The 12,612-nt window shown below is 35.2% G+C and overlaps 1 protein-coding gene across 1 annotated transcript in view; it reads left to right on the plus strand.

Annotated features, from left to right (window-relative positions):
• The window catches only part of LOC311280187 (disrupted in schizophrenia 1 protein-like), a gene marked incomplete at its 5' end in the record, with an annotated part of 44,815 nt that extends 32,989 nt beyond the window's left edge, over window positions 1–11,826 (plus strand). Inside the window, 3 exons of the mRNA XM_084392161.1 lie at window positions 2,537–2,581; window positions 5,623–5,758; window positions 10,522–11,826. Of these exons, the coding sequence (XP_084248287.1) occupies window positions 2,537–2,581; window positions 5,623–5,758; window positions 10,522–10,688 (348 nt within the window). The 3' untranslated portion in view covers window positions 10,689–11,826. The remainder of the gene's footprint in view (window positions 1–2,536; window positions 2,582–5,622; window positions 5,759–10,521) is intronic.
• Between the last annotated feature and the right edge of the window lie 786 nt (window positions 11,827–12,612).

Below are 12,612 nucleotides of genomic sequence, written 5' to 3' on the forward strand. Positions count from 1 at the left end.
ATCTTCCAGACATTGATTAGCATATTCTGTCATGGTAATCTATAAATCGTGTTCAGGGGGCGGGGTTTATGTAAATGTTAGGGTTGGTGATGTCACTAACCCGGGAGGAATGTGGTGTAGTCTCTACCAGCCGTTTGTTGTAGTCCTTAAAAAGCGATTTCTTTAAAAGCAAATATCTCCCTTTGCTTTGAACTTTGAGCGTCGTAACTTTGCAGATGTTGTTTATGATCAAACAGCAACATTACACACTAACTAAAGTTAAAAAAGTGAAATCATAACCAACCACCCCTTTAATACATGTTCATGGTCTAAAAATAGTTGTCTTTGTAAACATTACAAACTTACTCCAACTCTGAAATTATATGTATTTTTATAGTGAATTATTGACTTCACTATAGGCCGCTTCAGTTGTCTTACATATGAAATAATAGTCAATTTTTAATGGAACCGTTTGTTGAACCTTTAGACAAAATCTATATCAATAGTATGATATAATGTGGATGAAAAAATGGCTTAATTTTATTCAGAGGCCCAAACTGAGCAAAAATATGCAGATGCTGATATTTATTTTGGCCACAAAGTCAGATGAAATTCTATTTAATACTTACCTTTTTCAAAAAAAAATATGATGTATGGATAATAAGTTATTCAGTCCAGTAAGTCATTCATCTTGAAATATTACTAACAATATCATATAGTGATTCTTATGTTTACTTGATAAAAACCAGTGAAGATTTCACAGCAGAAAGACACGTGAAGCACGAGCTGAAGGCGGACGTTTGGACAATTATACTAAAAGTGTAAACTATCAATCAACCGACAGAAGGCATGCAGTAGATTGTTTGATCATATTGATAATTCAGAGGCCTTAGAAATATTCGTATCAAATATGATACAGTAGGCTTTATAGGGTTAATGTTAACCAGCAGTGATGGGATAATAATGGCATGGTACTGTGATCAAAACCATTTTAGTTAGTGTGATAATGAACATAATTTGTGTAGTTTGGACAGTTTTATATATGCACGTCATCTTGGACTGATTTTAACCTGAAGAGTACAGCACCAACTCACACTGGAAAATGACTCGTTCTTTATGAAAGACAAAATGAGAAACGTCTACTAATAGAAACCCTGTTCCTTCGACTCCTTTCATTTCCGTAAAAACCATCCATTTTCTGAATGACTCTAATTTCCACTCTTTTCTTTTTCTTCTCCGTTCTCTGCCCTTCTTGTTCATAACTTTCTCTAACTGGTTGTGATGTGTTTCGGCTCAGCAGGGCTCTATTGTCTGTAAGTGCATGGCTGTGTCTCTCTTTCTCTTTCTGTCTTTTGTCTGTTGAAGATCAGCCACTCCTCCTAACACTCCTCCAGGACTCCAGGTGAGGAGACACACTGTTTTCCTCTCCGCTTTCATCCTCAAGAACGCCTGCACAGCATATTATTGGTTATTTTATTATTATTTACATAAAAATCCAAGAAATATTAATATAATAACAGTATATTATTATTATTACTGTATTTATTGGACTATTATCTGTTGGACACTCTTGCAAATAATAATTGCAATTAATTATAATATAATTAAATATAATGTAATGTAATACAATAATAATGTTGTATACATGTTGTTATTAAATATTGTAAAATATATAAATATGTTGCATAATTAAATATTTAATATTAGTATTATTATAATTGGACTTGTTACCACTATTGGACACATATATTTATTACTGTAAATACTGTAAGATTCAATAATAATGTAATTCAATATCATGTAATATTATTATTATTATTATTATTATAATTAAATATTGTACAATATTTAAATAAATTACATATGAATTAAATATATAATTGTCGTCTTCTTCTCCTTCTTCTTCTTCTTCTTCTTCTTCTTCAGTCTATGGCAGCCCAGTAGTAAATTATATTTAAATATGTATAAATAGTAATTATTTTTATTTACTATAATTAACAAATTTCATTAATTGTATGTGTGCTATTGGACACACTTTTATATTTATATAAGTCTGTATACTTATATGCTTTTTTTTTTTCAGTGCTATGTTTCTTATGAATATATTTCTTTGGCAATAAACTAATGACTTTCTGACAAACTAAATATGATAATATTCTAAGTCAGAATCTAATAAGAGGCAGTGGTCTCCACTTTAATATTGCTCCCTGCTGACAGGAGATGATAATTAATATTGTGTCATTTAAATCCAAATCTATGAGAAATGAAGCTGTAATGTGTTTTACTGAGGTCGCCTCCCATCAGCTCGAGTTGAACTAATATATCTGCCACTGTGCTAATTATTGTCTGCTTTAGCACACAAATCCTGAATGCAATCATTACCACACAGATGGGCCGAACCCATTCAATTATTTTTCTTCTTGTCAGCCGTAATGACGAGTTATTGCGCACTTCCCGTAATGTCAGTGCGCTGAGTGCTTTTTAATAATAGATGAGGTTTATTGTTTTGTTTTAATCTTCTGCTAAAGTGAATCATTCGTCCTCCTGTCTCTTGCAGAAATTAGAGGAGTTTCTCTTCTGTTTGGAGGACGAGTCTCCCGAGGTGAGTGAAAGACTTCAGTCTGAGTTAAAGACACACAATGTTATCAAACTGCTTCAGAATATAACTTTATAAGTAGTATGGTTTTTTTTATGGTACATTTAGTCATTCTTCCACATTTACGACCCCATTTTTTTTAATCACTTGTAAGAAAGAAGCTCGTAAGGGTTCGAAATGACACGGAATCATTCGGAATGATTTTTCTGTTTTTTTAATTATTTTTTATTAAAGGAACACACCGACTTTTTGGTACTTTAGCTTATTCACCGTATCCCCCAGAGTTAGATAAGTCCACACACACCCTTCTCATCTCTGTGCGTGCCGTAACTCTGTCTGACGCACCCACCGCTAGCCTAGCTTAGCACAAAGACTGGAGGTAAACGGCTCCAGCTAGCATACTTCTCCCAATAAGTGACAAAATATTATAACGCCAACATTTTCCTATTTACATGTTGTGATGTGTATAGTCACAGCGTGTACGAATAACAAGGTCACATGAGACACAGCCATCTTCTAACCGTATACATACTGGGAACTATATTCTCAGAAGGCGAAAAATAAACAAGCATAATAAATGCCCACATAATAATGAACATGTAATCACAATAATATATGCATATATATTTATAATCGGAATGATTCTTTAACTCTGATCTAAACAATCATATTAATAAGTGATGCCCTGAAATCGAACATTCAGGATGCATTTGTTCAAAAAAAACCAAAATGACTTTTTTATTTTTTTAATTATTAAAAACAAAAACAAATTGTGTGTCATTTTGTCATAATTAACTCACCTTCAAGTTGTTCCAAACCTATATTAATATCTTGTGCTGAACACAGAAGAAGATATTTTGAGGAATGTTAGTAACCAAACAGTGTTTGGTCCCCATTGACTTCCATAGTATTTTTTTTTTCTATACGATGGAAGTCAATGCGGATCAGCGACTGTTTGGTTACCGACATTCTTCAAAATATCTTCCTTTATGTTCAGCAGGAGAAAGAAACTCATGCAGGTTTGTAACAACTTGAGAGTGAGTAAATAATGACAGAATTTTAATTTTTTGGGTGAACTATCCCTTTAAGTGTCTCAGTGTTAAATAGGCTGTCTCTTCATAAGTAGGAATAGTCCGTTTGATACGATCAGAATTATATTGATCTTCCCTTCATGAACGATTTCTTGAGTAATATGCCTCTCATGATTATCACAAAGGTGCAATTTTTGCAGTCTATATGCATTCGAGTGTGTCGCCGTCCTTTTAGACGCTATAAAGAGATCGTGGTGACCTTTAAAAACGCATACGCCCAGCGTGATTTCCATTAGGTCTCAATAACTGTATCTCACAGTTTCCTGTGGATGTTGTTCTTGAATTTGTCCCCGGAGACTCCAGCCCAGCCTCACTCAAAAGTGTTTTAATTCGCCCACAGTGTGATGTTAGCATCTATAAAAGGTGTTTCATTAGCTGGTGTGGTGGGTCTAAAAATAGACGAAGACCTCATTACAGCCGACTAGAGGCCGTTCCTGAGGGAAACGAGCGGACGTGAGTCAGTCGACCACCTTAAGACGCTCTCTGACTCTGAGCGCGGGAGGAAAACAGTGAATCACGGTTTGATGGAATTGGGGCAGACCCGGCCGTGTGGACCTGTCCCAGTTACCTGCCTCATGCTAAACTGTTGAGTGAAGTCATTAGAGCGCCACGGAGGCACAGACTGTCAGTTCAGGAGTCTTATGAGGGGAACTGGGGAAGAGGAGCTGACAGTCGTTGACGGTTTTAACATGATCATTTTATGCTTCACTTTGTTTGAGATTTGCAAATAGAGATTAAGGATAGTTTCACTATTTTTCATGACTGACCCCGTTAGCGCATGCTTTTCTCAGTTGCTTGTAAAAAGATCATATGGAAAGCATCGCAATCTATTTCATCCGTTTATGTTTACAAAATATGGTAACACTTTACAATAAGGTTCATTAGTTAACATTAGTTAATGTATTAACTAACATGAACTAACAATGAGCAATACATGTGATACAGTATTTATTAATCTTTGTTAATGTTAGTTAATAAAAATACAGCTGTTCATTGTTAGTTCACAGTGCATTAACTAATGTTAACATACAACCTTTGATTTTAATAACGTATTAGTAAATGTTGAAATTAAGATTAATTAAGATTAATAAATGCTGTAGAAGTATTGTCCATTCTTAGTTCATGTTAACTAATGTTAACTAATGAATCTTATTGTAAAGTGTTACCCAAAACATACAAATCATGGTTATTTTAGTATTATTGATTTTCTCTTAAGGTATTTATTAATATCTTTAACAGGGTTATTATCGTTAACTAAAACTATTAAAAACATTTCTGTTAATTGAAATAAAGCTCAAATAAAATAAAATATAAACAAATATTAGTTGAGAAGCTTGCCTTGGCAATCAACTGAAATCATCTGAAGTTGAAGCACTAAAATTAACAAAAAAAACAAAAAAACTAAACCTGAAATGAAAATAAATTAAACCCTAAATAGCAATTTTTTTTTTTAAAAACAAATAAAATGACGCAAGCATATAATGAATATTTTTTTTTACCAGCCATGAAACAGATTAATCCTTATTAAAGTTACTAAAGTTATGCAGAATATGTGTGTTTAAGCGCAAGAAGATGTGAAAGAGAGCTCTTTCCAGTACTCGTGCGCTGGCTCAGGCGCATGCTTCGAATAGTGACGCGAGTAACAGATTGAGTTCCCTTTCGCATCTTCTTGAGCTTGAATATTTAATTCGGCAAGGCATTTTTGTGATGATGCAACACTGCCCCGTCAACTATACCGAGTGTCGTTCACGTTTGTTCACGTTCTCACTATTTTGCATTGTTAGAATTGACTCAGTTTCATATATTCGCCAACCACTGTTTTTACTTTCATTTGGCCCTTGGCGAGTGTTAATTTTAGGCCTTGGCCACATTTGACCAACTAAAGATGTGTGTGAGCATCAGTGTTTTGCAGGTTTAATGATCTCCTGCTGATTGTGGGTGTGTTTTGTGTCTCAGGATCTGTGTGGAGAGACTTCAGAGCTGACGGAGCGCTGTGAACTCATCAGTAACCGACTGCATTACCTGGAAGACCAGCTTCAGTCCGCCATAGACAACCATGACAAGGACCTCACTCATATCCTTACAAAGCTAGGTGTGTGTGTGCATGATAGGATTTTTACTGATAGGATAGATGTCTGATTTGTTAAAATGGTTCTATTTACACTTGGTCACATAAATGTGTCTCCGCAAAACGGACATAAATCCCATCTTCAATTCCCACGCTATATTCAAATTTAATGTACACGTCAATGAAAGCATGCGTGTTGCAGTAGCGCTGTCATCAGGGTGAAGAAAGTAGTCTACCTGTAATATGAAACTTTCCTGTAAATGTGAAGATACATTTATGGCTCTGACAGATCAAATCGTAATTTTGGCCACCCCTGTAATGGCTCATACCATTAACGTTACATGAGCTGTTGAATACGCTGTTAAACCACGCTCATTCAGAATGTGCATTTATTGCATAGACGAAGAACATAATGTGTGTAAATGCATATACACATTTCAGTTGAATAACATTTGTCCTGTTTAACTCGTTAATCTGAATGTACGAAGCAAACTGTTTGCTGAAAACATCCTCAATTTAACAACAACACTGAGATAGGAGCGCACAGTTTATATGCCAATCAGATGCGTGTGAAAGTTGCATTTATTACTATAATTGTAGGTAAATATTTATATATATGACCCTGGATCACAAAACCAGTCACAAGTCGCACGGGTATATTTGTATACCTGTAATACATTGAATGGGTCAAAATTATCGATTTTTCTTTTATGTCAAAAATCATTAGGATATTAAGTAAAGATCATGTTCCATGAAGATATTTTGTAAATTTCCTACCGTAAATATATAAAACATTTATTTTTGTGAGTGAATGCACGAACACAAATGGACAATTTTTAATTTTCTCAATGTTTCGATTTTTTTGCACCCTCAGATTCCAGATGTTCAAATAGTTGTATCTCGGCCAAATATTGTCCTGTAATAACAAACCATACATCAATGGACAGCTTATTTGTATATGTATAAATCTCAATTAAAAAAAAAAATATATATATATATATATATATTTGGAAGGAGTAAAGTTTACATGCATTTACACTTTCCAGTTTCGTCAGGAATGCGTCTCAGATGAAACTCCTGAAGTGGTTTGTGTGATCGGATTTCTCGAAAGCGTTTTCAGAAGGCATTTACACCTGGTCTTTTCACGATCGGATCCACCCAGAAAACCCTAGTAACGCCCTAGCAACCACTCAGAATATTCTAGCAATGCCCTAGCAACCACCCAGAGCACCTTAACAATGCCATAGCAACCACCTTGAACAATCTAGCAATGCCCCTAGAAACCTGAACTCATTATTCTGCACTCATTACGGATGTGTCCTTGTGGGTTTCTTCATGTCACTCTTATTGGTTGTCAGACTGGAATGAAATGATCTGTGCGCTTCATTCTCATGTTCTCAGCGACTCCATCATTCCTCCGTCACTTACAGCCACAGGAACACGTCTCATGCGCTCATTAGAGCCCTTAATGTGGCGCTTTAAAACTCGTCTCGTTTGACAGCACATGATGCTCTCCTCTGGACGGGAATTAAGGATAATCCTGAATGCATCACTGGCCGTTTCTTTTCTTTTTTGAGAGCTATTGAATATGAGGGATAAGAAAAGGAACTGCTTTTAGTTATTAGAGAAATTCTGAGCTCAGCAAAGGTTGAAAAGGAAGCGACAGACAGGGAAAAGGGGAATGGAGAGAGCCTAGTCCGCCCGTCACTCTCCAGTGAGATTAAAGCGTGAGATGAAGGGAAAGGTTATGACATAGTGCGCTGTCATCGCTCTGACATCTTCATATTTCTGCCGAGTGGATCCGTGCTTTGCTTTCACTGAGAGGAAACAATATAGAGGACATTGATTTGAGTATTTCTCGTTCTGCTTCAGGATCAAGGTTTTACATTAGACATCAATGGGCACTACTTTCAGTTATTTTATGCTTAATGTATATGATGTTTCCATGCACTTTCTTAATAAGCCGAAAATGCTTATCGGAGTAAAGTCATAAACGTCTCGAGCATAAACCGATAGTCGATAAACCCGATTTCGCCCAGCTTGTAAACGCATAAACCTGCTTTCTGTCGGCTTATTGTGTGTGATGTGTGACAGGAACGCGTCCTTACTGTGGATTTCAGCGCATCCAGACAGAGCGAGTGTTTTGCAGTAAGGGAGGAAGAGATATATCGCAAACTCACACTCTTTTCCTGAAATCTCGATTATTAATGCCTTGTTTAACATCAAAACTGACATAACAAACGAAATGAAGTCAGATACGCAAATTCGAAGGTTTTGACTTGGGATGCAGATATATCGGCCATCATATCGGTATCGGCCAATATATGTTCATTTTTGATGTTATCGTTATCGGCCCCGATAAGACAATTTGGCTGATATATTAAAGCCGATAAATAATGTATTATTTCCTTCAGCTGAGACACTTCAGATGCGCACTGTTCAACATGATGGTTTTAAACTGCTTGAAATATGATTGGAATCACTTCAAAAAAGGAAAAGATAGTTAAGTGCAACATGTGCTGTCATATAAGCAATATAATATTATAATGAGAACATTATATTTGTGTGCTTGAGACATGGCGTTTAATGGTGAGACTTTTGTTTTTGTAATCAGGCTCTCAAAAATGATATAAAAATGTACATTTATCGGCCAATATATCGGTTATCGGCTTTCAAATATAAAGAATTATCGGTATCGGCCAAAATATTTATATCAGTGAATCCCTAGTTTTGACATCACTACTGGGAAATAACCTGATTTATTAATAAAGTCTTGTAAATGCGGTTTACTGGTGTTGTCAGGTTTTTGATTTGCATGTAAACCCAGACAACAGGTTATTTCAATAAGCGGATTTTTCAGCGTACTAATGTGCATGTAAACATGATGAAGAACAGTAACTTGAGGAACACATGAAGCTTGTTTGATTGCACTGGTTAAGCAGACAGATGAGCAGATAAACACGTAATAAGCCGAGGTTTGAGCCTGAGGAACTTCATTAGATCCGTCCCTTCAGCCGGAGGGAGATCTTACCGATCCTCTTTCATAATTCATGAAGCGCTCTTTAACGGCTGGTTAATTATGAATGAGGACAATCTGGGGCCATTTGGAGAGCAAAACGTGCCCGTCAGGCCCCATCTGCCACAAGAGTCCCTTTGATTCGCCACTTATACCGGACACTCGGTCCCACTCCGGCGAGTTAAACAATCCAGCGCTGATGAGGGTCTCTCCTCGTTCTCATAAAATGTGCATGAATTATTTAGGCGAGATTGCTTGAAGTGAGCGGGTCCGTCAGGAGATGAACTGAGCTTTTGAGTTATAAGTGGAGAGGGACGACCGTCGTGATCATATAATTGTGATATCTGTGTCGGGTGGTCGGGCCAAACATAATGAAAGTCTTTCTAAGATGGGTCGTGATTATGTTTTGTCTAACTCTGGCTCTAAAACTAGGTTTTGTCCCACACCTATTAATCTTGGGTAAAATCATTTTTACAAACAAATAATTTAAATAAAAATATTGTGATAATGCATATACCATGTACCATACATATACCATTATATAAAAAATACAAATATATAGAGATACTTTTATTTAAAGTACATTTTTATCATTTATTTTAGATATAGATAAATTATATTTAATATATATATATATATATATATATATATATATATATATATTAGTGCTGTCAAAATGATTAACCGCATCTAAAGAGGGTCGCACACCGGACGAGAAGCGCAGAAACAACAAACAACGCAGAAACCCTTTTGACTGACAAATATATGTTAAGATTGCATTTGTTTCAAGAAAAAATAAAAATGGATAAAACTCTCTGATGTACACATTATTCTCTGAGTGTACACACCGGCGGCACCAAACAACGGCACAGACAGACTATAAATAAACTATACATAGTTTTATATTAAATTTACATTATATTTGTCTCAAATTGCCGTTAATGTATATTCTGACTTCACCCTGCGCTGCAATATACATTTAGTTTTACATTCATTCACAGAAATCAGCTGCGTGGATGAAAATTTCTGATGTTATCGGATTTTCACACACACGTTTGTGTGTATATTATGTATATTTGTTTACACAGAACTACTAATAGAGGGTGAATTGAGAAAAAAAACTTTTACAATTATTTACAAAAAATAATGCATAATGCATTATTGTCATTTTATTTCCGGCCATGCATTATTGCATTATTTTTATCACAATAAGAGATCTCAGATGGTGAATTTTGTTAGTAGAGTTGCGACAGATTTAGTTTTTCTTTTGCAGACTGTTAAATGTCTGTCATTTGAAGTGCTTATGCGAGGGTCAGTCTGTCATTCTTATTCTTCAAATTAACCCTTTCATGCATGAATTAAAGTGTTAATTCATGCATGAATCTCAGTCAGGATTTTTTGTGTTTTTATTGCTGTTAGGGCATTTTTTTTTTTTTTTTTTTTTTTTTACACATTTTTCAAAGGGATTTTCATATGTCCACTTGAGTGGACCGCATGCGTTTATGGTTTGAACTGAAGAGATACTGTATTAAACATAATACAATAATCAAACAGATTTAGTGTGTGTATTTAACAAACCAATCAATAAAATTATAGCGAATCATGTGAAAACTATCAAATATATTCAACAAATATAAATGCGTTTTATGCATAATTATTATAAATATGAACTTGTATTATGGATTCTGTTTGAGCATTTGTGATCCTACTAGTGAATGAGTAGATTATGTTTGGTCACGTCTTCTTTAACTCTAATGCCCACTGTCCTTAGAGAAAGAGGTTCAAGAAGTGAAGGCCACTCTTCAAACCATGCTGTCACAGCTGAAGGAGGAGGAGGAGGAGGAGGATGAAGAGAGGTTTAGTGATGGAGAAGAAGAACAGGTTGAAGATGAAGCCCTAGAAGAGGAGCATTACTTCAGTGACAGCTGGGAAATCTGAACAGACTCATGAATTATATTTATATTGTGTCCAGTGTCTGTATTTTATGTTGATGTTGCCTGTGAAAGTCTGTTTTCCATACTATTATGTTGCACTGAGCTCTAGCACTTAAAGGGATTAGATCATCTAAAAAAATAAAATCATCGGTTCATTTACTCGTCATTCCTAAAGCATTTGCGTTTACTCTAAGGTGCATTTTTAGTCCTATCCACTTTGGTTGGAAAGCAAAATCTTAGATACATTTTTTTTTTCATGCACATTTATTTGGACTGACATGTGAGTGAGTAAATGTCAACAAAATCTTTTTTTATTTTTTTATTAAGACCACTAACCATGTGAATCTTGTTTCCACAGTTGCCTTAAAATACAAAATGTAATTCCTCTCAGTGTTGCCAACCACTATTTCATTTGTATTCTAATGAGTTAGTGCTTAGTTATTTAATGTACTCTATTTGTCAGCCGTTTCCTTGCTTCTGCATCCAACAAAAGGCCTGATTTTGGAGCTTCCAGTTATTTCAGTATATTTAAAAAGCATGGCATCTTATTTATTTATTTATTTAAATTGCTTTGATATATCATTATTATTTCAAAAAAAACCATCTACATGAAAATCAGTGCGGGACCAAAATTTTTATATATAGATTTAAAGACCAACAGACACCAAAAGGCAAAATCAGAAAGAGCAAACCGTAACCTTCCCAGTCAGGAGTCAGGACTGAGTTTAAGGAGCTCACGTGTGGCGTACGATTGAACTCTGAAGAGTGTTTTCAGGTTCATGACAGAAGTATGTGGTGCTTTGACTTGTTGAAGTGTGTGAAGCTTCACTTTAGGCTTGTTCAGCGACTGTATTTCAGCCCTGCTGATTCTGTGTGAATTATGAGGGTCATGTGGCATCAAGTGCCTTTTTTAGACTATTTTATATTGTCTCGTTATTTAAAAAGAAACAGGTGCTTTTAAAGTTTTTTTGTACTTCATTTCTTGAAGTTTTTTAACAAAGCACTTTTCAGATGTAAGCTGTTTTTGTCATTGTGGTGAAAATGTCATTTGTTTGTTTGTAATTGTTTGTACTAATCACATGAATGTGTTTTGCATGTCTATCATCACTTTTTATTTTGTTTTGTTTTAAATACATTATATACCCTCTGCAAAAATGCTTTTGTATTTTTTATTATTTGCAAAAAAAATTTATTGTTATTTGCAGTTAGTGGAAAAAATGAGGGCGGGACTTGATTTTATCCATGAGAAATGTATTGGACATTGAAAATTTTCCTCATGTCCAGTTTCATTCAGAAATGTCAGATTACAGCAATAAAACAGGGTTTAAACCAGGTAAAATTGAAAGTGCCCTGATCATGCTTTTTTGATAATTACCTTTCATACAGTGTGTGATATAGCTGATTTTGAATGTAAAAGGTCTACAAAGATCAAAGTGCATTAATTTATTGTCTCTTTTCTGTGCTGCGAATCCATATTGCTGCACTTCCAAAGACTTACTGTTCATATCACTGTGAGGAAAAGCTCAAATTCAGATATAGTAATGGGCATTTGGTTTCCGACTCGCGCTGTAAGCATTCCATCAATCACAGCAGACTGGGCCGTCTGACCAATCAGAGCAGAGTAGCTCGCCATAAGGAGGGGCTTAGAGAGGCTGAATCTTCGAACGAACCGTTTTCAGACTCTTTGAGAAAAGAGCTGATCCTGCAGTGTATATAATGAGAAAATGAAAGTGTTTGAATGTTTGTAAACCTGTAGTAGGACTCTAAAACAAAATTATGAACCTTTAAAATAGCATAATAAGGGCACTGTTGAGTTGTTGATGTTGAATTGAAATGACAGGAAGAATAATTAATAAATTGCAATTGAAAGAAATCAAACAAAATCGGCTGAGTTCTGAACGACGCACAGCTCTGTTTAACATTGTTAA

This window comes from Rutilus rutilus (assembly GCF_951802725.1).
Source record: "Rutilus rutilus genome assembly, chromosome: 20".
Lineage (NCBI taxonomy): Eukaryota > Metazoa > Chordata > Actinopteri > Cypriniformes > Leuciscidae > Rutilus > Rutilus rutilus.